We start from the raw sequence: 27416 nt of genomic DNA, 5'->3' as shown, positions 1-27416 counted from the left end.
GTAAATTTTATGGGTTTTGGTGTATTCACAGATAGTGCAACCATCACCACAATCAATTTTAAAACATTTTTATCACCTCAAAAGGAAGGAACCCCACTTTCTTTTAGCTATCACCTCCTTGTCTTCCCATGTCTCTCCCCCCAATTTCAGGCAACCGTGAATATACTTCCTCTCGAGAGAGAGAGGAATGTTTCTCTACATTTCACATAAATGGAATCATATAATATATAGTTTTTTTATGACTGGTTTCCTTCATGCAGTGTAATTTTCAAGATTCATCCATGTCATTGTGTGTGTCTGTGCAGCATTCCTGTTTCTTATGGTTGAATACTATCCCATTGTATGAATATACCACATTTTATTTATCCATTCATCCTTGATATTTGGATGAACTGTTTTTGATTGACACAGAGCTTTGGACAAGTGAGATGTGAATGTATTCATGAACTATATCATGACCCTGCAAGCCATAAAATTAGACTGAGCTTGATTGATTTTTTTCATCACTAGTTTCTTTGCACATCAGTTTCTCAGGGATCATTCCAGAGCTCAGGGCTGGTCTGTCAAGTGTCTGCCTTGGTAATGAAAGACCCCACCGAAAGGGTTGAGTCACAGTTGTCCATTTCTGATCTAAGGGTGGCAGGAAGCAGCAGGGGGCACATCTTAGCCAGTGGGAGTGTGGGAAGATGGGGGTCCCTGAAACTTCTGCGCCCAAAAGAATGGAAGGGGGAGCATACACAAGATGAAACTCTGGATATCCTTTGGCATATTCAGGGGAGCTGCTATGGCCAGCATGTAACAATAGCCAACAATTATCAAATATTTTATACTGAATTCATTAAATTTTCCAATGACTGTATATTACGGTGCTACTGTCATCACTCCCATTTTATAGGTAGAAACAGAGGTCCAAAAGCACTAGGTAGCTTATATTGTTAAAAAACTATTAAAAGCAGGCAGTCTTGAACCCAGGCAGTCTGGCTGGAAGATTAAACACTGTGCTCTGCTCTCCCACAGAGCGCTTATAACAAGGTCAGCCTTGCCTGCTGTGGAGGGAGACAGGCTGATTCTGAACCTTGTGTGAATTCAGGACCTTGGCCACTTTCTGCCACCTATGGAAGGGGGTGGGGCAATCTCCAGAGAACAGGACACATGTTTGCATCTTGGGTTTCCACAAAGCTAATGGTGTTAATAATCTCATTTACAAATGAGGAAACTGAGGCTCAGGAAGAGCTACACCCAATATATATAAATAGACAGGACTGAAAACCGGATCTGAATCTGTTGTTCCTTCCACTCCTGGCCCCACCCTGACCCCACCAGACTCAAATTTTTATCTTTATGTGATACAATGGTAGGTTTTAGAGAGAAATTTCACCTATGTGTTCCCCCAAATCACAATAACAAGGCCCCAGTCTACATTTGGGCTGAACACCTCCCTTCCATTTCTCTGTTGTCCCTGCTGTTCCCTGAGAATGCACCTGACACTAACCCTGCTTGTGCCACCACTTTTAACCTGCTGGCCCCACTTTGATATTGCCGGGCACCCAAGGCTGTGGGCTACATTGATCTTAAAAACCACTTGCCAGGCCCCTGGGCTGCAGCACCACATCCTGGGAGGAAATGGGAATCTTTGGAGTTCCCGAAGAGGGACACATGCCCCATGCTAGTGGCCTATATTGGTCTTTGATGTGAGCAAATACCTTGTCTGGGCTTTTCCCTGAAAGAGAATCTCAGAGGCCAAGGACCTGCTATTTTCAGATCCCCAAAGCCTGCAAGTGGGTAGGTAGGGAATATTTGGGACTTTTTTGGTTTTACATGAAATATTTGATAACGTGTTCACATGTACTGCTGTATGGCATTTAGCAATAGGGAGACGTACTGAGAAATGCATCAAGCAATGGTTTCTTCATCGTGGGCACGTCACAAACCTAGATAGCACAGTCTACTACACACCTAGGCCGAACCACAGAGTCTGTTAAGACCACTGCTGTATATGAGGCGTATTATTGATCAAAATGTTTAAGTGATACAGACTGGAAATGTTTCTGTTCCTCTGCCTTACAGGTGTTGTTTTTTGTCACCTCCACTCCATTTTCATGCCCCCTGCCCCCAAGACCATTCACCCTGAGGACTTGCTGTTGCCCCACTTGATTCTCTAGTGTCTGTACTTGTTCTAGAAATGATAAGGAAATGACCCAGCAGCCAGGTGGAGGGTGCCATGCTTTTCTTCAGTGGTTTCCAGAGTCTCTCACCCTGTCTCAGTGAAGCCAAAGATGGTCTGACCCCAGCCCCGCCTGTCTACAATCTGTGGCCAAATGTCTGCGTGGTTCCCTTAGGAATAACAGGAGCTGCCCCTGGCTTTGTGAAGGGAAGCCTGCTCAGGGCCAGCAGGAGGCAGCTCAGACCTCAGTCTGTGGGTCCCTTCTCCTCCCTCTTCTGTATTTCCTATTATTTTATCCAGTCTTGTGACTTTGCACATCAGCTCTTAACGTTTTTGCTCCAGGCTGGGGCCTCCAGTGAACATCAGTGGACAATATGTCCTGGTCTTTCAGTCTTTGTTCCCATCTGTAATTTCTGCTCAGAACACTTTTCCTCCACTCTGACATCTTACTCAGCTGACCCGCCTGCAGAGATGTCTTCCCTCATCCCCCATAAATAAAGTCTCATTACATCTTATTCATAACATTTGACGAGATATCTTGTCTATCTGTGTATTTGCACATTGGTTGCTTCCCCTGATGGAGTCACAGCTCCTCAAGGGCAAGACCTCAGATTTCGTTCACTATTTCATCCCAAGCCTAGGATAGTAAATATTATTGATGAGACAAATAATGCTTCCTGTAAAGGTCTAAAGTTAGCATGTTGGAGTGGAAAGAGCTAAAGTTTTGGAATCCAGACAACTCTAGTGCTGACAGTTAACGTCACAAGTTACGTCACAATTCTGAAACATTTTCTGTTCTAGAAGAGGGGTTTTGAGAATGATAGAAATACATCTAGTGCTGTAAGAACTTAGCAGCTGTTCTCAGTGGCTGGGTGAATCAAACGGGCCGACTGGGTTCCCAGACTGTTATTAGTTCCATGATGCCAGGATGGTAGTGGTTGAATGTGGGGTGAATTGAAGAATCAGGGATAAGGTTAGAAAAAGGGTGATGGAATTATTGTGACATTCCAAAGAGTCTAGGGTGAGTACCTTGCTTGGCTCTCTAAAGAGAAAGAAGCAAAAATATCCTATACTTGCAAGGCTCTGGGTTGTCTGGCCTATTCCTGTGAGCAGGAGAACCTTCCTACTAGCCAAGAGCAGGATTCCTCAGCCCCAGGCAGCACCTACTTATCACCTCTCCTCTCAAACTATAGATGAAGAGGCCTCCGGTGATATCTTGCTAAACCATGGCCCAGAAATTACTAGATACTTAGACCTCAGACCAAGGAGGAGGATGAAGAAGCAGGGGCAGAGCCAGGGAGGGAGGTGGAGCCAACCCCAACCTGCACACAAAGAATCCACTATGTGGCTGGTTGGCAGCATCCAAATTGTATTTATTCAACATGGCAGTCTTACGTGGGAGGTTTCTGTCTGTCCAGACACAGGGAGTCCTCAGTTCTCAGAAGGAATTCCCCTAGAAATGGAAAGCAAACACCAGAGCTGATTTTCTTCTCTCCTCTGCAAAGCCACAGGAGTGGTTTCCAAGCTGACTGGCAGCACCACACTTGAATGGTAGCAGGGAGGGTGTGGTAAGCAAGGTCTGGGCCCAGGAAGATGGAGCCGAGGACTGCCGTCTATAATAAGGACAAGCGTCAACTAAAACAAGGCATAAAGAGAGATGAGTCCAGAAGACGGACTTACGGCGTGGAGGCTGACCCCAAAAGAAGGACAAGTGTAGGTTAGAGCAGTGGTCAAGACTGGGAGTGTGGAGGAGGCAGGGCAGGGCCCCAGGGGTGAGTCGACAGTGTCACTGACTATGGGAGGAGGCCCTACCCCCCACAAGCTGGACTGGATGGAGGAGGAGAAGACAGGACCCATCAATGAGAGCATTTCTGTGTTCCAGGATCTGTACAAAAGGGACAGCTTATGGTCATCTTTCAAACAGCAAAAGGATGCTGAGTTCCATGGTGGCTGAGGGACCCAGGATATTGTGGAACTGGGAGACAATGAAGTCCTTCTCAGAACTAAGAACGTAGTCAAGATCAATGTGGCCTTACCAACCCAGCCTCAGACCTGAGAGAGCTGTGGAAAGACCCGCTCCCTGGCCCAGGGCTGAGGTGGTATGCTTTGAAACCACCAAGGAAGTTAGTAGTTGGACCTGCCAGAATTGCAAGGCAGGAATCCAGGCCAAGCCTCAAACAGGTTGAGCCAGAGGCCCCTGTCCATCCCCAAGGCCTTGCTTCTTCCATTGACCCTGTATAGCCCAGTGACTCATAATAATTTCACTATTGAAACAGTTTACAGTTTTCAAAACTGTCACAAATTATGCTATTTAACTGGTGTCCACTATAGGATTTCCAGGGTGGGAATCAAGAGTTTCATGGATCATTGCATTTGGCTTCTCCTGTGTGACTCTACCTGAGTGACTTGCCCCCCCTCTGGATTTCAGTGTGCCCTGCTGGGAGCAGGGGGTAGTCAGTAAGTCTTCTACCACACAGAATGAGGAGTGTCCGGAGAGGAACTGGTGGTGAGTGGACGCACTAGGCTTCAGACCTAAAGGAAACCATTCACCTGGCTCCAAGAAAACAAACTCCCACCAATTATAATCTTTCCTCAAACCCAACTTTGAAGCCCTAAATGTTTCCAGAAACCTCATAGTCCTCTTGCTCCAAGCCCCTTGCCAAGCTCAATTTGAGGCAGGGATATTAGGGAGGAGGTTCTGACTCCTGCACACTTCTATTTTTATCTGGAATGCATCTTCCTGCACCTCCAGTGGTTGGCGCCTTTGGAGCCGAGGTAAAGTGCCCCGTCAGCAGGACCGAAGCAATAAATAGCCACAGACAGAGAGACCGATCTGGTGTGTGGCAGGAAGTTAGACAGATGGACAAACCCATTATCCCAGCACTCTTGCTAAGAGTGGCTCAGTTGACACACTGTTCCTCAAGGCTCTCCTTTGTTTCCAGGGGCAGGATGGCTGTGTCTGACCTTGCCTAATGGGCGCTATTCAGGGACTTCCTTCTTTTCCTCAGTGTTATGGCGACATTGGCATCTTGCATAGAGGTGAATCCTATTACATCTTCATGGGAAATCAGCGCTTGATGTTTAGACTGAAATGGGGATGAACTTGAATTATAGCCGGAGACAGTGAAGAGAGACCTGTCTTTTCCTTCATAACAGCCTGTTCACAGATGAGAAGGGACTTCATATCTCTAGCTAAGCCTTCTGCACAATTTTTGCCTCAATTCACTTCACTTCACCCCAGGTGGTAGTGGGTGGGGGCTGCTCGCCCTGCAGCCCCTCCAAGGAAGCTGCATCAGAGCATCACCAGTGACACTTCGGTTAGAAGAAGCACCAAAAGGAGGGCTTGGGGAGTGTGTGTGTGTGTGTGTGTGTGTGTGTGTGTGTGTGTGTGTGTGTTTAACAGGGAGGCAGACTTGGTGCTGGAAGGGACAAGTCTTTTCCTTGGAGGTTCTGAGCGGCAGGAAAAAGCAGAGATGGACTTTCTCAGACAAGCCACTGCCCAAATCCTCCCTGTTCCAGGCTAGTTATGAGGATAGGAAGTGGTGGAGTTTGCAGTTTGTGTAAGAAGTGCTATTTTCATCGCCACAAAAACTGAAGTCTAATGTGCTAGGACTGGACATTTGCTTATATCAGTCATGTTGTAACAAGGCCACAGTGAGGTGGCCATTGCAGCCTTCATGTCTCACCCTGCATGTCAAGGTGTCAAATAGAAAATTGTGGTGTGGGGCCTCCCTGGTGGTGCAAGGGGTTAGCATCGCACTATAAAGCAATCTGCACTTTCTGCAGCACAAGTTCAATCCCTGGCTGGCCAGGGAGCAACCCACATGGTGAGGCAGACCTCTCCTGACTTGCCTGCTGCTCCCCTCAACAGTGTATTTCAGTTAGTCTGCCTGTTCTGTTCCCCACTATGTCTCTGGTGAATCCTCTCACCTCCTGCATTTCTGGCCTGTACCCCAGCTCTTGTATGCATAAATAAACAAATCTTTAAAAAAAAAAATTGTGGTGTGGACCTCCCCGGTGATGCAGCGGGCTGAGCACAGCACTGTGAAGATATCCGCAGCCTTTGCAGTGTGGGTTTGATTCCCGGCTGGCCAGGTAGATTACCACATGGTGCGATAGACCTTTCCTGTCATGCGCGCTGCTCCCCTCAGCAGTGCTTTCGGTCTGTCTGCCTGTTCTGCCCCCCACTCTGTCTCTGGCGAATCTTCTCACCCTCCCGCACCTCTGGCCTATACCCCAGCTATTGTATAAATAATAAATTAATCTTTTAAAAAAAGAAAGAAAGAAAATTGTGGTGAATGGTGTGCAGGTGACATAGCACACAGGGGTGAACGGTGTCTGGGGGCAGCTTGACATTTTCAGTGATCTGGGCATGAGGGGGAGGGATGGCCCTTGTAAAATGAGGGCCACCCCCGGGGGGCACAGCAGGGCCATGGCCATGCCTGTAACCAGCTTGGGGAACCTATCAGGGAGACTCTCAAAAAGACCCCAGTGCAGGTAGTAATAACAGCACCTGTAACCTGCCAGGCCTGCCCCTGACACATTAGTAGTCAGTCACTTAATCCATAGAACAAACTTTTGAGTGATGTGCTACTATTATCTCCATCAAGGTCAAGTCAGAGATCCAGTCATTTGCCCAAGGTCGCTGATCTCCTAACATGCGGGTCTATTCAGTGGTAGAATCCATTCTAGTTCTCAGCCACTGTGCTGCCCGCCTCTCATGTTATTTATTTGTTAATTCAACAAATATTTGCTGAATGATATTTTGCCCAAGTTGCCCAATTAAGTAGAGAAAACAAGACACATGTACATGTGTTAAAGACTTGTAAGCACATTTGTTCATCCCATCATATGTACTTAAAGGCCTCTCTCTCCATTTTGCACCCCTACCCCCAAGTTTCAAATCCTTGTCTAACCAAGGAAGACGACACTTACATTGCCACCAATACACCCAATTTCAGGCCAGGTCTTTGCATGTTGAGGAGCTCAGGTTTGTACTGCTCCCAAATCCCTGGGCACCCTTCTGGGACAGGATCATGTATGATTCCTCTCCAGAGCCCCAGAGTCACACCCAGGGCTGAGTACACTGTGAACACGAAATGTGGTTGACTAGATGTTATTTTAGAAATTTGAATGCAAAATACTGTGAAAGAGCTCATTGTCACATTTGTAGTTTGTGGCCACCAAACCAGTGGCTTGGGTGGCACAGGGGACCAACACTAAGCAGAGCCCAGTCCACATGTGCTGATTAACATTTGTTTCCCCTTGGTTTGCCAGGGAAGAATGGCAGAGACCAATGTCAACGTGGATGGCTCGGCGCGCCCCTCGGTAGCCCAGCTGACTGGGCGGTTTAGGGAGCAGGCAGCTACTGCAAAGGAGGTAAGTCAGGGGCCTTTGGAGCCCCTCTTCTGGGAGGGGGCTGGAGGAAGGGGAAGTCTAGGTCAGGCCCAGAGGAGAGGGAGGGAGGAGGCTTGGTAACTACCAAATTAGGAAGAGAAGCCACAGAGGGGTCCCTTTGAATGTGAGGAATGTCGCCTTGCTGCTGGGCCTGGCGAGGATCTTTCCAGGGTGGGGCCAGGAGAGAGAAAACACAGGGGCAGCTAAAAGACCCACCTATCAGAGTCTGGATTCATTCGCATCCGCTTAAATTTTGCACAGATATGAATTTCAGAATATAGGTCCTGGAGCCTGGCTCCTGCCTGGAGCTAAGAATCCTGAGCAAGGCAAGATGGGAGCAGATTCTGAATTGAGATATGAGGAGGAGCGAATTTGCAGGGAAACACATTCAGATGGGAAGTCAGGGACAAGGAAGGAAAGGGACTAGAGACCAATGGACTCTGGAAGAATCTTATTAGAGAGAACAGTGTAAAGGGGGGGCTGATTTGGGGAGTTCACTAGAAGTGAAACAAGGGCAGGGAATTCCAAGGGGGGGTGGTGAGGGCTATCATGGCTTCTAGAGATACCAACTGTGTAGCTGTCGTGCTTCAGGTGAGTGATTTTTCATTTCTTCTTTCCAATTTGAAAAGTTAGTCCATGATTTCTAAACATTATAGGGATGTCAGAAAGGGTAAAGGAAATAGTACTGACCCCCAAAGTGCTGGCAGTTCTTAGAAGCTGGATGTGGGTGTATTTTGAGATGTTTTAGATCAGTGAATCTCAAGCAAAAGAGAATTCTCCAGCAGGAAAGCACTAGGAGACCAGAGGCTGACCATCACCATGGCAGTTAGTTAAATAGAATTAATTTATCAATTTATACAGTCCCAGCAGTCTCCAACATGCAGTCCCTTCCCTCCATTCTTTTCTCCTGCAGACATCATCCCTAAACATTCCTAAAACCATTTTCCACTTCCTTCTTTTCCTCCCTATTGCCTGATTAGCTCTCTTTTTCTCTCTGTGTGTCTGTCTGTCACCCTCCCTCCAGACACCAGCCAGTAAACCAACAAGAAGGAAACCACCCTGCTCTCTCCCCCTGTTTCCCCCCAAGATAGAGCTGGGCCAGAATGGTGAGGAGGTAAGTGCTGCTGTGGGCTCAGAGGATGGTGGTTGTGAGCAATTTCTTCTTTATAGAAGAGGGCACGGAAGCCCCATGTTTAAACCTTAAAATCTGTGCAGGGAATTTGTCCATTTCAGATTCAGGGAGGACACTTCTTCATGCTTCCTGAATCCTTTGCTTTGAAAACTAGGTTCCTTCCTACTCACAATTGAGCCTCTCTCCGGTGTATTCAGGAAGAGAACACCATTTTTCAAGCCTAGAAATTTTAGCAAAGAAAATGAGCCCTTCCAAAGGGACCAGATTCAGGACTCAAGACTCATAAAATCTGTATTTTACTCCCAGGTCTGAATTATCTGTTCTTCCATGTGGAAAGAGGGGCTGCACTCACATAAGGCAGAATTTTAATATGAGAGAATTGTGGGTCTCTGCAGTATCTTGTCAAGCCTCGCTATTGTTCTGAATCATTGGAAGAAAACCAGCGTGCGCAGGAGGCCTCATTGCCCTCAGATATAAATAGCCAATGTTACCAGCTTAATGAAGGCTTTGGGATCATACATCATAGCCAGTAATAGATTCCCAGCCTGCGTGCTCACCTATCCGACTTAGCTAAGTAGCAAAGAGGGCCACTTTTTCACGCCCCATCGAGGCAGTCCAAGAACCTTCACTGTGGTCATAGTCTCTGCCAGAGATGAATTTGCATGCTTTGCTGTCCTTGGGTGGCCAGCCCCAAAATAGATTAAGCAAGCCCAAGACAGTCCAGTTCCCAAATCCTACTTCAACCACCTATTCCCACATACCCTTCCATTTGGGGGACTAGCATCTTGATGATAGACACTGGATACCCACATGAACTTGGCCCATCTTCTTCCTACATGCACTTTCTAACCTAAAAAGTGAAATCTTTAGACAGATCAATGGTTTTCACACTCTTTTAACCCAAGCTTACAAGTATAGGCCTGTCAAAGCAGAAGCTCATAGCTGCTCCTGGCCAAGCAGGGAGGATTCATGTCTAGAGCACCATCTGCTTTGAGAATGCCCCCCTACACACACACACACACACACATACTCTGAACAGAGTTTTTTATTCTAGGATAAGAGCCATAAGAGTTACAGTTTAAAAAAACACTAAGGTGTGTGTTTGTTTTCCATGAGGCATGTGTGCATTTCTGTTAAGTGCTAACATTATGACTCTGTGGTTTTGCGGGGTTATCAGTCAGTGCTATGACCTACAACTTCTCTTTATCGAGGGTCAACTTCTCCTTGTGACCTTCACCCTCCGGTCTGGCATCTCTACTGCGAGGCTGCCCCCATGACCGGACTTGTGCCCCTGAGCCTGCTTCCTTATTTGTAAAATGGGCACATGATATCAATGATGGGGGCTGGGTGGGGAATTTTATGCCTGGAATGAAAGCAGGGTGAGTCTGGTTAGTTCATTGGCTCTGCTGGAATTAAACCTACAGGTTTCAGGCCTTGGGGTACCACTGACAGTTAATCAGCATATAACAGCTGGATGAACAGGCGAGTGGCTTTTAGGGAAAAAAGGTACTGGATTGACAGGTTCTTGAACATTGAAACATTGGTCCTCTGAGCTGATGACTTTTTGTTGCCTTGAACTTCGAAATAAAAGGAGAAACTAGCTTTGTCTGGCCCAGTTGGACAGAAACTGCTACCTGCACTTCTGTGCTCCCTGAGTACACCTCCAGGGCCCCTAAGGCTCTAGCCTTGGGGGCTAAAGGGAGGATTCACCTCTCCTCTTCACCCTGGCCCCTGCTAGGCTTGAGATGGTGGGTGAGCTGAAGGGACCGGAGTTACCTCTTTGTGGAGGACCCAGCCAAAGGGGACTTACTTTAACTACAGACCCTGTGGGCTGAGAAATACTCCCATCTGATCCATAATTTCTAGACATTATAGGAATATATGACATTATAGGAATATATATATAAGATCATCTTCTATATGACATACACATACCCAAAGGTGGAAAGCTGTTTTTTCTCCAGAGTTAGCCCGGTGCTGGAGATGCATGATAAATGATAAGGAATGTGCTGCCACCTGCTGCCATCCCCAGCAACTGCAGTGGCGGTTATCGTGGATTCTTCCTTTAAGGTTGAATTCTATCTACATCTTCTCTGGAATGTTCGTGGGTGGTTCAGGACTCTCTAGTGGTGAAAGGGCTGTGTTTGGTGAATTTCCATTGCCTTCAGAAAATAATGGTCAACTGGGGGTGTGAGTTTAGGCAATTACATAAAGCGAGCTTTGTCAGCAAATTCGTAGCTGCAGCCTTGAAAACAGTGTCACACAGAGAAATCTGTGCCTTACAGAGAAATGTGCCTTACAGAGAAATTTCACATGAGTGTAACACAGGCTCATGAGAAATTTCTCTCTAAGGCACAGAAGTTGAGGACCATGTAATTGTACTGGAAGCTCCTTGTGCCCCCTACAGACGCAGTTCCTTGCAAGACTGCACTAGGAATATGTCTGACAGTGTTAAACCATGAAGCCAGGAGCACTTCGAAACTGGAGTTCTGAGGCATTTATTCCAGCTCCCTGTGTGTGTCTGTTGTGGGAGGCTGAAGCTGGCATATCTATCAGGCTCCTGCCAAAGATAGAATGAGAAAGGGCGGGGTTCCTCCCCAGCCCCAGCCAGGAACTGTTCTCGCCCAGCTTCTTTCCTTTGATGTTGGGCCTTAGAAAGGTCACCAGGAGCTCAGTTGAGTCGGTCTCCCCTCCTTTCATCACCCAAATACAAACATCTCACTCAATAACTACCTCAGAATATTGAGACTGGTGTTATTCTTCTTCCCATTGGGTCAGTTAGAAGGGGTGGGGCCAGGAAAAACACATTGGATCTCCAAACTCTAGGAAAATCCCTCTTCTGCCTTGGCTTCTGCCCATCCCCATGGAAATCATCTCCTTTTTCTTCTTCATCATCATCATCCTCCTCATCCTCACTGTCAGCATTCTTTTTTTTTTTTAACTGTCAGCGTTCTTACAAGGTAAGGATCAACATACCTTGGAGCCAGATTCAAGTTGTAGGAATTGTATACAAAAATAAAGTAGGAGCTGATCTTTTCAGAGAATATAAAACCCAAAGGCAGACAAGGCTTCTGACATACATCTATCACAAAAAATATCTTGAATTAACAACACACCTGTGGTTGGTTACATATGGCCTAGCTGTTAACCACTGGAAGAGGACATAGTAGATACTCAATAAACATCTGCTCAGTCAAAACAAGTACTCAATGTTTTGGGAAATGATCACTTAGAAACAACACGAGTGGGGGGATTTTCCAAAGTAGCATTTGTTTCAGGGAAGGATTTTAATAAGGACTCTGTGGGGTTTCACTCCTGGTCTGTGACTTCTTGATTTGTTTGTGACAAAAGAAATGGTCGGTCATTTTACCTTCTTTCTTTGAAACCCCCTGCCTCCTTGGCTCATGCTGTTGAAGGTCATGAGGTGAAGTGCTTGCCCGCCTCAGACATAGTCCTTCCTTTCCCTCAAAATAACCACAGAGTCATTCTTCCTGGAATGGTGGACCTGCTATGTTCCAGACATCTTTCTTGCCTCCTTTGATTCATAGCTTCAGGTGATCTCACCAGTGGTGAGATGAGGGAGGGTGAGCTGGCTTCACCCTGGCCCAGATGAGGTAAGTAGGTAATGGAGGAAAAGTGGTAAAACCAACTTTTCCCTCTTCTTCCATCTTGGCATCTGGGCCCCAGCCAGAACCCCACCTCCTCACTCATTTGGCTGTTTTGGTCCATTTGCTCTGTAGAAATCACCACCCAATGCGAGTCACCCTCCTAAAGTCAAGGTGAAGAGTTCGCCTCTGATTGAAAAGCTTCAGGTAAGTGCAGAATGCTTACCCACTTCTCCCTCTTATCTAACCCCCGTCTGATCCAACATTTAATTGTCCTTGGGGCTCCCAGTTTGGCCCCAGTTGTCACCTGGAGAGATGGCCTCTGATAACCAACCAGAAGCCAAATTACCCTGAAGGGTTTCAATCTCTGCCCGGGGTCAAAGGCCAAATGAGGACCTTATCAAGCATGAGTTTGTGTAGCTAACACTTAATGGTGGTGGTCAATGGGTAATGGGGGGGCCTCATGAGTTTTGTGGGGACATTATAGTGCAAGAAATGTTCCAAGAACAGCCAGAACTGCTGTCCCAAGGCTTGCAAGCCACAAACCATTTCAGGCTTGAAATTCAGGGCTGCCATTCAGCTGCCAGACATGGCACTGGTGTAGCCAGCTTCGTCTTCTGTGGAGCATTCTGCCCCGGTCTCTTCATGTATCCAGAGACCTCACCCCGCTGGTAAACAGAGCTGGGCTGGCTTTCCTTGGGCCTGTGAATGAAGCATAAGACTCTGCATTTGTCTCTATAGTCTTGTTGGGGAGACCATTTCACACATAGTATAATAAAAGATATAACACAGGAAAGTAAATGCCAGAAACCTAAATTGCATGTAACTGCCCAGCTCCTACTGCTCTAGACCAGGTGTCTCAACCTTGGCATTGCTGGGGCTGGATAATTTTGTTGCAGAGGCTGCCTTGTGCACTTGCAAGATGTCTAACAGCATCCTTGCTCCCTACCCACTAGATGCCCACTTGTAGCATTTGGCAACAAGCTGTGACAACAGAAAATGTCTCCAGACATTTGCAGATGTCTGCAGGGAGCACAAAATTATCCCACCCTCTCAGGTCACATGAGAACTGCTGCTCTAGAATTTTAGAGCAGGAACAGGGCAGACTCAGCAGGGGTCATAATAAATGCTTTGTGAACCACCTATGCCTGAGCGCCTGAAAAGGAGGAAGGGAGGCACTACCAGAGTGGGAACAGTATGAGCTAAAGCACAGAGGACGGGCAGACTGAATACATCTGTGATGCTTGTGAAAGGTGCCCCAGCCTTCGCTGCAGTCCCTGCAGCAACCAGGAGCTCAGCAAGTCATGTGCAGCGTTTCTTCCCATCTGGGCCCAGAACTGGCTCATGGACTCTGATCTGACACCATTAAGTTAAGGATGTCTTAAGCCTGGTAACCACAGTCATCATTGGCTTCCAGCTATGGGAGCATGTAGGGATTTGGCTCCCAGCCTGAGGTGGATTAGGGAAAGCAAGTCTGATTTCTGACCATGAGTCTACCCTGGGGAGGGCAGGGAAGAAGTTTAATGCAGACTGAGAAGCCCTGGCTCCACCCTCTGCAGCTGCCCCTTACTCTAACAGCCTCTAGGGCTCACATGCACAAAACAGGGATCTCAGAAGGGATCTCAGAGCTCCACACACCCTCTTGCAGTCAGCCAGAGATTGTAGCCCAGAACCCGGACCTCTGCCTCGTGGCAGCCCTAGCCAAGTGGGAAATTAGCTCCCACATGTTCTGAACCCTGCGGCCTTAGTCTCATTCCCCTTTCCTCTTTGGGAAACCCAGCAACCTGAGAATGAGTTTTGAAGGCTACCGCTTAGTCTCATTAAGCATGTTGGCAATAGTGAGAAAAGTTGGCCAAATCCCTAGGAGTCTTACTTTGTTGGGAATATGTGGGGGAAAGAACTAAGAAATGTATCATCCGGTAGGTTTTTCTTCTAAATATTCTATAAGACGAGTTAGGAACTATATTTTTTCTTCACTCTACTAGTCTATAATTCGCACCTCCAGTTTTCTGACTATTCAAGATCCATTTCATTCTAACCTGTCTCAGAGGCCATTTCCCAGCTTGCAATTGAGAGGGCTGCGCAGCAGGAATGGAGCCTCGAGGTGGCGCTAAAGAGCACGCGGGTGTGCCACCTTGCCGGCAGCACCTTCTCCGTGCCTATAAGGTGGATCTAGGGACACGGCCTCCTACCCCACCAAACCCGTGACTCCCTCAGGCCTCCGTTCTCTTGCTTGCTTGCCTGCTGTTGCTTGCCCTCGGGGTTCATTTTCATCTGCTTTCAGCGGCACTGCAAAGGACTACATGTGGTCACACACTCGGGGATCTGCTAGCTCTGCACTGGAAGGACTATGTGTCCCATTCTAGCATCTACTAAGGAGACTTCATGAACAAATAGGCCTGGCTTGAATCCCAGGGAGATTCCTTAGTCACGATCCTGATTTGTGCAGTGAGAACAAAACTGAACAAGGTAGGGTTGTGGTGGGAGGAAAAACCACGTGTGCCCAGCAAACAGCAGGAGCAGGCATCCAGGACAAAGGTGATAAAGGGTACTGACTCACAGGATCGCCCTAATCCTAGTGGCTGCAGGTGCTCCCAGTTGCTATTACTGCCTCTTTGTCTATAACTTGGGACCATTCCAGGACATTTTGTTGTACTAAAATCAGTAGCTTCTGGGCATCCCAGAACACAGCCTGCGTTAACCAGGAGCTGGAGATGCATTAAGCCGGCAATGCTTCCAGGAGCAAGACATGATGTGACAAGTTTAACTGATTGGGAAGTAACACGAAAATCCTTATGTTACCTCGTCTCAACTAGTTCTGAAGCCAGGCCCTCCACAAGCTAAACAGAAGCTCAGAAGTGCTTCTCTTCTCATCACTCCTATTTGAAATGTCTCCTCTTTTCTCAATAGGCAAACTTAGTTTTCAACCCCGGGGCCCTGCTGCCCGGGGCCTCACCCAAGAGTCCTGGACTCAAGGCCGCGGTGTCCCCGTTTCACAGCCCGCCTTCCACACCCAGCAGCCCTGGAGTGCAGTCTCGGGCCAGCGAGCCAGAGGAAGTGCCCGCCAGCTTCGACCAGCCACCTGAGGGCAGCCACCTGCCCTGTTACAATAAGGTAGCGTCTGGTCCAAAGCATTGCATTGTCTGTGGGGATGTGGGGCCTGGGTGATGCTGAATGATTTGAGCCTCGTGTCCTGGAGGAAGGAGGACACATTTCAGCCGTGATCAGAGCCAGGTTTTAACAGAAGGAATTTCTCCTCTTCTGAGCAAGTGATCCCTGAATTAAGACCACCCCACCACCTAGCCTGCCTCTCTCACTGCCTCACCCTATAGTGTCCTACTCACCCAAAGGTAGGCTTGAGGGTTGAGAGTGCGCTATTCCTTGTGGAGAGAGAGAGGGGAATCCAGGACTGATCCCAGCTGCACAGAAAGTTGGCTCAATAGCTGAAAGCAGGAACTGAAGACCTGATCAGCAGTGTACCCAGAAGGGTGCTCAGGTCACCAGGGTCCCAAAGCATCCTGACCTGGCCTGATGAGACACTTAGTGTGAGTGTGCCAGTATGGGATCAAATCATTCTTACTGTAGCTTGCCCCAATTAAACAACATACAAACTGTTCCCTTTGCAAAAAAGATGTATGATTGGGCTGGTTTCTGTGGATACTGTCCTGATGCTGTGCCTGCTTTTATCTGACCCCTGGTTCTACCAAGAAGAGGTAGGAATTAGGGATAGAGTCCAGTGAAAGTCAAGCTAGTACCCAGGAAACCTGGGCTAGAGCCATGCATGGCCCAAGAATTTTGGTGTCTGGTGCCGGAGTGGTGGGAGGTTATGACTCCAGAATTATGGATATAGTGTGTAGAATTTTCTGGGGCAATCCAGGAAATTGGGGGTAAAAAGGTCCTAGATGTAGAAACAGATAGGGACCAGGGAACATAGTGATGGAGGAGGTGGAGGGGCAGGAGTGAGCCAGCTGACTGGGGCACAAGAGGAGATCACTAAGCCCAGGGTGACAGTCAGGGAGGAAACCAGGGGAGAGCTTTGTCTTCTCACAGGGTGAAGATGGGGTATAGGGGCAGGGAGGGAAGCACTACCATTTGCTCATAATACCAGGGGCATCAAGGGAGCAGGCCAGCTTATTTCTAAACTCTGCTGACTGAAAGGGCTGGAACCTTGATAACCTGCGGGGCTGGCCTCACTGTGGTCTCAGGAAAGGACCTGGATAACCCTTGCAAGCCAATTATTTATTCCAAACCTCTGAAACAGGACTAGGCCTGACGAATACCAAAATGTAAGTCAGCGGGAGAAAAAGATTTAAGAAAATAAAGTTTAATTTATATGTACATTTTAAAATTGAGTTCATAGGGCAGTTCATAGAAATATAGCCCTTGAACATCTCACAAAGGCTGATGGACCAAGACGAGGCCTGGTCCTGAGATGCACTCAGGAAGAGGAAAGGGCTTGCAGGAAACTCCTGGGCACTCCTAAGGCACAACTTCAATGAACTTGGACCTGGTTCCCGGAAATGCAAGACTCTGGCTGCTCAGCTCCTCAGATTAGCCAGCTTCGTAAGGGTGGGGAGGCCCTTCTGGGGTAGGGGAGGAGGTGGTCACCAAGTGTCCAACTCTACACCAATGAGGGCCCTGTACCAGGGCTAGGCCACCTGTACCAGTGCCAGCCCTCTTTGTTGGCTTACCTTTGTCAAAGTATGATTTTTTTTTTTTAATTTTTTTTTTTTGTGGGACCCTCGCCGGTGGCTGGAGAACAAACCGGCGCTGCAGAGGCTGCAGGCAGCCTCGCAGCCCAGCGCTCAACTGCTGCGCCATCAGGGGAGGCCCTGTCAAAGTATGATTTTTTTTTAAACGATTTTTTTTTGAAGATTTATTTATTTATACAAGCACTGGGTATAGTCAGAAGCGCGGGAGAGTGGGAGAATTCACTAGAGACAGAGCAGGGAGCAGAGCAGGCAAAAGGACCGAAGCACACTGCTGAGGGGAGCAGCGGGCAGCAGGGGAGGTCTACGCGCCATGTGGGACCCTCCTCTGGTGGCCGGGGAGCAGCCGGGGATCGAACCAGCACCGCAGAGGCCGCGGGCAGCTTTCGCAACCCAGCGCGCAACCACTGCGCCACCGGGGAGGCCCCCAAAGTATGATTTTTTAAGAGGTTAAAACATGGCTCTTTGCAAAATAGATATAGGTTTAGTCAACTGGTCATTTTCTGAAGAAACTGGTAAGAAGGTAAAGTTCATTCAAAGAACATTCAAAGAACTGGTTATTTATAGGCAACTTTAAAAATGTTAGAATAAAATTGCTAAGTTAGGAGCCTCCCTGGTAGCACAGGGGTTAAAGTCTCAGCACTATCAAGCTATAGCCCGACACTGCTGCATGAGTTCGATCCCAGCCAGGGAGCTGACCCACACGGCACACCAGACCTCTCCTGTCTTGCCCGCTGCTCCCCTCAGCAGTGTATTTCACTAGATCTGCCTGTTCTGCGACCCACTCTGTCTCCGGTGAATGCTCTCACCCCCCGCATCTCTGGCCCAGACCCCAGTTCTTGTATACATAAATAAATAAGTCTTTAAAAAAAAATTCTGTTTGGCACCGAACTGATTAAGGTTTTCTAGAGCAATAAAATCATGGGTCCTTTCTACCCCCCTCACTGGATGGGAAGCATTTGCATCTTTCCAAGTCAGAAATCTACAGGTTACCATGTAACGCACAATCTCACCTATAATAGCTGCCTCTAGCCTATAATAGCTGGCAAACAACAGTGTATTCTAGAAAATCAAATGATCCTGGGTGGGCTTACGAAGCAGTCCTTTGGCTGTCATTGAGAGAACACGTAGTCCTCCTTGCAGCAGTCTCCCCCTCCCCCTTCCAACTTTTAGATAATTCCCCTTAACACCTTCTTCCAGGTGCGGACCAGAGGCTCAATAAAAAGGCGCCCTCCCTCCAGGCGATTCCGAAGGTCTCAGTCAGACTATGGGGACCTGGGAAATTTCACGGCCCCTGAGCCATCCCAGGAGAATGGGGCCAAGGAAGAGAATGGGGATGAAGTTTTCCTGTCCAAGAGCAAATCCCCGGGGTCCCCTCCACCCGGTGAGGGGGCAACAGAGCAGGAAGCAAGGAGGAAACTGGGGAGGACGCCCAGCAGGACAGAGAAGCCAGAAGAGAAGGTCACGGCCATGGAGAAAGCTCAGCATCCCGAGAAGGTCACGGGGGATTCCAGAGAGGAGGCCAGTCAGAGTCCAGGCGGGGAGGAGGCCTCAGAAACCCCCCAAACTTCCAGTCCAGAGGCAGAGAATGAGTGTGGGTGCCCCAGAGAGGGAAACCCGGCTGGAGAACAGATGGAAAAAGCTACAGAGGGGAAGGAGGAGCGTGTGGAAAATGAAGAAGAAAAGGCACCAGCACAAAAGAACCCAGAGGAGGAAGCTGCCAGGAAGGAGGCCCCCGAGATGCCCCCTGGAGAAGTGGGAGACAACCACAACCCTGAGCAGGGGCCAGGCAAGGGAAAGCAAGAAGGGGAGGCAGCTCTGGAGCCAAGCGGCAGGTCTGGGGCCAGCCACACCCAGCCAGAGCCCGACAGCGAGGTTCCTGAGACACAGGTAGGTGTCCTGGCTTGTTCCAGAAGGGCCAGGCCAGGCCAGTGGGTGCTTCTGTCACATCCCTGGTTCCTTACTCTCTTCTCACAATCCAGCTCTGTGTGCAGTGACAGCGGCGCCAGTCTCCTGCCTCGCAGCCCTAGAGAGACAGGCTGTCATTGAGGGTGAGGGGACAAAAGCACAAGGAAGGGAAGTGTGTGTGTCTCCTGCTTGCTCTGCTTCTGCTGACTCAGAGTTCTGGCAGGCTTCTGGGTCTGTGCAGGGTGACTGAGGTCACAAACTAAAGGCCTGCTGAGAACAGGGTCCTGGGTTCTGCTCACAGCTGCAGGGTTTCAGAGAGAAAAGGGGGAGCATGAACTTTGCATAAAAACAGTTCAGCACATGAAACCATTAGGTACTTGGGGTGCATTATAGAAGGCAGAGTGTGGTTTGGGCAGTGGGTGCTTTTGGAAAGGTCAAAGCACAGCATGAGAGAAACAGTGTATATGTGGACACTATAGGAGGAGGTGGGAGAATGTTCAGGGTGAAGGTGGTATTGGAGTGGGGTCTGTAAAAAATGCTTAGGGGACACCCATCCCCATACAGGTGTGGCACTCTGAGTGTATGTGGGCAGGAGATAACTTAGCCCTCCTATCTGGGCCCACATTTGTTGACCCTTCAGTAGTCACCTCCTCACCACCCTCAGGAAGCCCACCTGGATATCACCTACCTCCGATTCAGGAATAGAGCCACCCAGTGGAGGCTAAGAAGTTCCACAAACAGAGCTCAATGTCCCATTCCTACCACCATTCCTAACAACTTCATCAACTTAGTTGTACTCCAGAATCTCCCCTTTTCCTTAGTGCATTCATTCATTTGCTCAAGCCTTTAACTTCCTGCTACATTTGCCTCTTAATCTGAATTCTGCTTCCACATTTTCTGCCTATATAGTCCATCCTCTGTACAGCAACCAGAGTTGTGTGTGTGTGTATAGATCATTTACTCTTGCTGAAATGACATACTTCCAGTGTTCCTTTCCTAGGTTTGCTATAACAGATTACCACAAAATTGACAGTGTAACACCCTTACCCTCACCCCTGGCTTTAGGGGGGAGAAATTGAGATTCCAAAAGGTGACGAGTAGTCCAGGATCACTGAGCTCAATCAGTGATGACTATTGGCCACCAGCTCTAGTCCTCTGAATTAACTGCTTCAGAAGGCACCACTGCTCATCCACACTGTCTGTGTAATCAGGGGGGACCATCATCTGAACTCTGCTTTTGTCCCTTTCAGCCTGGTCAAGGTTAGAATCAAAAGACCTCAGGCAGTGGTGCACAGGAGGACTCCAGTGAAAACAGTGGGTCTCCAGGGACACCCCTCCCGGCCCCGGGTCTTTCCTGTGTCATGTAGAGTCACACATAGTACTAGACAGCCAGCTTTCCAGCCCTCTCACCTCATCCCCATCTTGTTCTTGGTAGAAAGAGATTGATCAGGTAAACACATTATGGTTTCATTCCATAATCATCAAGCCCCAGCTATCTCTCGCACTTCGTGAGTTGCTGGGAGCTCAAAGATAGAGAAGACAGGCATAAACAGATAACAACAAATAAACAAAACAAACAAAAAACAAATGACAGAAGAGTAGAATAAATTTGATTCTGCCTGGGAACAGCAAGGCTAGATGAATTACAAAGGATTCAGCCATTCATTCTCCAAGAAAGATTTCACAAGGAGGCCAAACACAGCAGAAGTGTGAAAGTACTATAAAGGATAAACTCCCTGATATGTGCCCCTGGTAAGTATTTTAACATTTCATGGTTCAGGAATGAGCTATCCTGGGAATCTGAACCAGGGAGTAGGCTGGACATACCACACCATCGCTCTTAGGATTCTGTTTATAAGGAACGTCACCCTGGAAAGAGGGCCCTGAATAAGCTCCAACTCTGATACTGTACATAAATGGAAAAAGTGTTTCTCAAACACTCATTTTGTGTCGGCACTGCACTCAGGTTTGCTAAAGACTAGCCATCCAAACAAAGATAGTGGAGATGTTTTGACATTGCATCCAAGACTTCATAGTAAGTACTGACAGTAAGTGGTGACTTTCTAATAGCCTGGTTCAAGTGCTTTTCCAGATCCTTCTCCTGCATTTCACAACATTTGATTTGAAATTCTTTTCCTCCCTCACTGATGAGATACTACTTTCTCCCAAGCCTTCCCCTGCCGTTGTAAGTCTCTGAGTCTTTACTTTGCTCTCTTCTTTCTTCTCCCTCCCAGATAACTAGACATATCCCAAGGACTCACTCTTGTCTGTCAGTTTTTCCTCACTTCTCTTAGGGCATACTCCTCTCCCTTAGCCTCTCAACTGTCTGGGACTGACCCCGTAGTGCTGTGCTTCTGCGTCTTAATCTCCGTCTCAACACTGGTGTTTTGTTTTTCCTTATTAGTCACTCTCACACCCGCTTCTCTGTTGAAAACTGGGTTCTGTTATTCTCTGCTGAGAACACTCTGTGAGTGTTCTTGGTGGAATTCACAAAATCACGTTGCCTGATCCAATATCAACTCTTGCCCACCCATCTGAACTATATCCACCCGCATTGCTGCCTGGGAAACCCTTCCAATGCATATCCTTCCTCCTGTTTTCACCCACACCCCTTAAATTCATACCCAATTTCATCCTCTCACCTCTGCCAATGGCCCGACCTCCTATTTGACTCAAGGGAAGTCCGGCCATCTGACCACTCTCCTCTTCCTCATACTCTTGAATGTCTCCTCTTCCTAGAATCTGAGGAGATACCCTTCTCCTTAAAAGACAACTCCCCTTGTCTGCTAACTCTGGCTTCCCCTACTACCATTATCTGGAAATTTTTATAGGTCACATGTGGTGTGGGTGAGCATTGTAAGTGAGAGGTTAGACTAAAATGTTACCATTAACTTACCCTTCTGTTTTTCTAGCTTCTCACCATCTCACACCCTTTTGCCTACAAACATGCCCTGGTTTCTCTATTCCTCAAGAAGATATCCTCAACTCTGCTCTCCCTCTCCCCCCAAACCCATCCTCTCTGTCTTCCTCTTACTGAATCTCAATGATCATTGATTTGGAAGGTCACACGTGCTTCCAGCCACCCAGACTGCTCAGGTCTCAGCTCTTGTCCTCAACTCTGCCAGGAGGTGGCAGCCAGCCCTTGAAACCACCTCCCTCCCTTAACCTCTGTCTGCCTAGGCTGCCGAGACCCCCAACCCTCTCTGCTTCATAAAGAAGAGTCCTCACATCTGAACTTGCATTTCTTCTGGCTCCTATTCTCAGGCTTCCGTATCATGTTTTGTGAGTGACCATAAACTTAGACCTCACCCTCACCTGCAGACCACTCCTGACCACTAGCAGCACAAGTTTGGACCCAATCACACGCTAATTGACCCCATTTGGAGGCCCAAACATCCCCCAGGCTCAGCATTCCCCAATCCCAAAGGTGTCCTACTTGGTCTGTTTCTTCACTTATATTCAACAAAAACTAAAACTCCATTACTTGACTCAGCCACTTCTGCTAATGAGACATTTCCTGTTCTTTGTCCTCCATACCCATCCCTGCACACCTAAGCAGACAAGTGTCTGATGAAATTGCCCATGTAGGGCCTCTCACTTCCTCCATCACCACTGCCATGATCTCAATGCCACCCTGTCTTTCCAATCTCTACAACAACTCAACCCTAATGGGATTCCTGATCTCCAGACCCACCCTTCCACATTAGCTCCAAATTCATCTTCCTGCAGATGTACTTTTTGTCTGCTTTCCTACCCAAAACTCTCTGATCCAGCCCACTGAAAGTTGAGTTCACACTCTTCTGTATGCTGAACTTGCCAGTGTCCCAGCCTCACTTGTCCCCAGCCATTCCATATAGAAAACCATCTCTCACCAGCTTTTGCAGTCCCTTCTGAGGGATATGTCTAAATTCCAAACTGAGATTGCACCTGGCCAGCTGGGACCCAGCCTCCACTGACATTGGAAAATCCTCTCATTGCATCTCTGTCCCCAAGACCTTCCCTGATTGCTGATGACAAACGCCACTCCCTCACCCACCTCTTCCCCACGTACCCCTCACACTCCAACTAGTCATTATGATGGCCCACATCACACACACCTTTTGCCATGGATACACTCATAGATGTTTCCATTTCTCAGAGATCTGATAGGAAGAGGCTGGTGCAGCTCCTAGTGTGGAACCTGCAAATAACACCTTTTGAATGAGTGTTGAATAAATAGCTATTTCCTATTTTTTACTCAAAAATCACTCTATTTTTGTCTTTTTCTTCTTTTTCCATTTTTTTATGCTGCTAGAGATTCTTGAGCAATGTTTCAAGAAGATGAAATTGAGTGGAAAATGAGTGAATAGATAAGAGGCGAAGGTAGGAGGCACATGGGAAGCCAGACATCAGGGAATAGGAAGTGTCTCCTGGCAGTTGAGAGCTTGAGCTCGTCTCTGGGTTTAAATCCTGATTCTACCACGTACTAGCTGTGTGACCTAGGGGAAGCCAGCTGACCTCGTTGTGCATGGCCTATAAGACAGCTAATAGAAGTATCGACCTCATAGAGCTTTCATAAGAAATGAATGAGTGGAGGTATGTAAAAGGCAATGTCAGGCATGTGGCATTGTCAGGCATATACCAATGTCAGGCATATACCAATATGTTGTTATTGTCTGATCCAGCATCACCAAGGAGATATGCTGAGTGTCAGGATCCCCCCCACCTCTCTTCCTAACTCATTCTTTCTTTCTCTGTTCACAGAATGATGCCCCTCCCCAGGACACTAAAATATGAAGAGTTCATTGTGCCTAATAATGAAGCTGCTAGAAGTATCTCTTTGGAAGCAGCAGCAGCAATAGTAGCAGCAGCAAATGAAACCCTGGCAGAGCAGAGTGCTTGGTGGGCCTGGAATCTGCCTCAAGACAGGTTTCCTGGCTGTAACACCATCGCAGGTGGAGATTGGATCAGAAGGCAGTGGACTTTCATCAGCTCAAGTTTGTGTCACTCGATGAACTTAGTTTAAAAAAAAAAAAAACAACTTATTTAGAACAGTCTACTGTAATGACAACTCCCCAGGGATCCTTGTCAGCCTGTGAGTCCTGGGCACCATCCATACCACCCATCTCTGCACTGACCTTGGAAGGAACTGGACTCTGATTTACCTTGTCATATTTCATCTAACATGATAGACTTTTTACTGTGTTAAAAGTTTTTATGGTTCTCAGATATAAGTAAAACTAGTTTGAAGTAGCCAGAGACAAAAGGAAATCATACTGTTGAAAATATAAATCCTCTAAATTACAAAGACCTTAAGTTATATTCCAACACCTGAGACAACCTTACAGCTTGGCTCAAAATTTCAACTGGTCAACCCATTTTAAAATATTAGCCTAGAAGCAATTAACGATTACAACATTAAAAAATATCAGATCTAGGCCCTCCCTGGTGGCGCAGGCAGTTGAGTACAGCGCTGTGAAGCTGTCTGTAGCCTCTGCAGCGTGGGTTCCATCCAGGACGGCCAGGGAGATACCCACATAGAGCGGCAGACCTCTCCTGTCTCACCTGCTGCTCCCCTCAGCAGTGTATTTCAGTCAGTCTGCCCTTTCTGTTCCCCACTCTATCTCTGGTGAATCTTTTCACCCTTCTGCACATCTGGCCTGTACCCCGGCTCTTATATGCATGAATAAATAAATCTTACAAGAAAGGAAAAAAAGGAAAAAATATCTGATCTAGCACAGGAGTTTTTTTGTCTCATGTTTCTCAGCTCATCGCCTTTCCTACCCTTGAGGAGGCAGGGAGACATTCCTTGGAGAGGCAGAAAGTCCAGTGTCTTCAGGGCTCTGCATCTCTACTCCCTGATTCATCCCCATGAGGGTCAAGTTTGCACATCCTGGTGACATTGGAGCATGGATTCGATATTTCCTAGGAAGGAGGTGTTTGAACAACATGGTGTGCAAGCGTCACAATAACAACATCCTTCCCTGCTTCCCAGGGAATCTGTTCTTGAACTGAAGCTTTCCCAACTCAGGGGAGTGGGCTGTGTCTCCAAGCTCCTCTTACTGGGGGGTGCTGACTTGAATGGCTGTTAGGAGCCTGCGGGAGGCTCTTCTTGCCTTCATGCTGAGGGATGTGAACACAAACATCTTATATTTAGGGTTGGTCCTTACTCAACTTTGAGTATTTCAGTGTCTCAGTGCGCTGATTTGGGTAATTAAGCCATTATTTTTCTGAAGATCTGCTAGGCCATACCCCTCCTGATTTAGAGAAGTTATCCAGACAAAAAGGCCTAATCGAACCACTGGTACCTCGATTATCTCACCCCATTTAGTTTTCCTAACCCCAGGATAGGATAGATTTGGGATATATTTTTAAAAACTATTTTTAAATATAAGACATCTTCAAAGATTTGTAAGCTAGTTTATACTGATTTTATGATAAGCTTTGTGTTTTTAGCAGAATTTGGGAGATGTGTGTGTTGTCATTATATAATGCACATTTATCAATCAGCTATCATCTCTATCAATGCATCTATCTCTCTCTACAAATGGACAGCTCTATAAGTATCTTTGGATGGGCTATACACTTACATCTGTACATTCACACACATATCCAGTCAAAAACTTTGTGAATATGTGCATGATTGCGAATGTATGTGATAAAAAACAGAAATCTGACACTTGTCCTTACTTGAAAAAGGAGTATCATAGAACGACTGGGATCACACCATAGGAAAATGTGAAAATAAAATGCTATTTTTTCTTCTGGAGACTCTGTATTTTATATCAGCAGATGAGAAGGAACAATAAAATATACAATAAAAAGAATAACAAAAAATAACCAAAAAAGAATACAAGGAAGGTGACTCTGAAGGAGCAAGCTTGTGTTGTGAAATACTTTGCTATTTCCATAGGCCCCTTTTGTCACATTAAGTGATCTATTTAGTGAAAAAACAAAGGCTCCATTCCCAGGGGCTGTTATCAACCTTGGTAAGAATTTGCAAGGAGCAAGAAGACTTCTCTGCTCCCTTGGGCCTCAAACTCTAGCCAGGCTATCTCTAACTCTCAATTCCCACAGCCATCACAAGTCTATGTCACAATTGCATCACTGATATTAGGATTTCAAAATTGAGCCTCAAGAAATCCGTTGTGCCTTAGGTAGCACAGTCATCACCACACCAGGGAGACTTTGCTTCTTTCTGCTTCTCTAATAGCCTTGAGAGAAAACACTGATTCTTCACAGCGACCAGATTAAAAAGCAGCCAGAACTGACACCTTCGCAGTCTGGCTGGAATTTTAAACTGTGCTCTCCTTTTTACCAGAGAGGAAGCCAGAAAACATTTTGGGTGCTTAGAAGGTAAATGCCAACTATGGAAAAGGGGGCTGAGATGCTGATCCAGCTGCCTGTGGAACTAGGTGACCAGATGACCAGAAGCAGCCCCATGGCCTCAAACTCTCCTTGCCAACTAGCTGACTGGACACTCAGTAAATATACATGAAATATAGGAATAAATGAGTAGACAGGCCACAGCCCACCATCTTCTTTTAATTAGGGACTCTTGGGAGTCTAACAGATGATTGGATGAAGCCTTGAGCTGCTAATGAAAGGAACCAAAGTCCAACTGGATGGTGAAAAATAGAACTGTATCTATGAATATCTCTCTCTCACTTTCTCTGTTTACCTAAATCCTGATAATATAAATGAAAAATCAATAGGCAGTCCTAAATGCAATCATTCAAGCAAGGTCAGAAAGCTTTGTGATGACTTTCTCTGTGTTGACCACCATCTCAAGGAGGTTTTTTCCAACCTTGACAGTCATTCTTTTGCAGTAACTATAGGAAAAATTTCTGCAGGTTTCTCTAAGCCCGATGTGGGTCATATAACCATTCTTGAACTTGTTACCACCTAGGAGATGCAGCCATCCCACAGACCAGGCTAGAGTGACTTGCCCTCTCCAGGAGCTTGGGGCTCAGTGAGTTAATTCTATTAGGCCTACAAGGGCTGTGAATAGGAACCAGGGGTGCCTCAAGGTGAAATCTGGCTGCTTTTACCAAAAGAAATGATACTGAGAAGGTCCCAAAAAATAAATGAATAACAACAAAAAACACTGGATGTCTCCAGCAGACAATGTCTGGAGCCTCAAACTACTATTTCATTTTTTGCCAAAAAATTAAATTGTGTTTGACTCTAACTAATTCCAGTCAACTAATTCGTGCGCTAAGAACCAGGTAAAAATAACGTGAACAGATTATGTAAGACCAGGTAGGTTATGAAGATGTCAAGAGCACTGGGCAAAATTCAAGTGCCGCTGAAATAAAATGGAATTAATTTTCATAAAGCTCCAAAGGAAATCAGTTTCGTTATTTGTATAATAACACATTGTTGTGTTCATCACTAACCTGGACGTCCGTGAAGGTCCCTTTTTTACTTTGTACCATGCCTCGTGCATATTAGGTGCTCACTAAATCTTTAACTAATAAGCCACTGAACTGACTTCAGAGCTGAAGTAGGATTCTTTTCAA

The 27416-nt window shown here is 47.0% G+C and overlaps 1 protein-coding gene across 2 annotated transcripts in view; it reads left to right on the top strand.

The window, feature by feature from the left end:
* The window catches only part of RCSD1 (RCSD domain containing 1), a 62680-nt gene extending 36910 nt beyond the window's left edge, over positions 1-25770 (top strand). The window contains exons 2-7 of one of the 2 annotated variants that reach the window (XM_037506552.2): positions 7442-7543; positions 8586-8675; positions 12434-12505; positions 15209-15412; positions 18208-18897; positions 23659-25770. In XM_037506552.2, coding sequence (XP_037362449.1) covers positions 7448-7543; positions 8586-8675; positions 12434-12505; positions 15209-15412; positions 18208-18897; positions 23659-23691 — 1185 coding nt within the window. In that variant the 5' untranslated portion in view covers positions 7442-7447 and the 3' untranslated portion in view covers positions 23692-25770. The remainder of the gene's footprint in view (positions 1-7441; positions 7544-8585; positions 8676-12433; positions 12506-15208; positions 15413-18207; positions 18898-23658) is intronic. The other variant, XM_037506553.2, reaches the window with a different exon arrangement.
* Positions 25771-27416: the final 1646 nt, after the last annotated feature.

This window comes from Talpa occidentalis, unplaced genomic scaffold (assembly GCF_014898055.3).
Source record: "Talpa occidentalis isolate TD23 unplaced genomic scaffold, MPIMG_talOcc4v2.1 talOcc4.12, whole genome shotgun sequence".
Classification (NCBI taxonomy): domain Eukaryota; kingdom Metazoa; phylum Chordata; class Mammalia; order Eulipotyphla; family Talpidae; genus Talpa; species Talpa occidentalis.
This window is presented reverse-complemented; position numbering and strand designations above follow the sequence as displayed.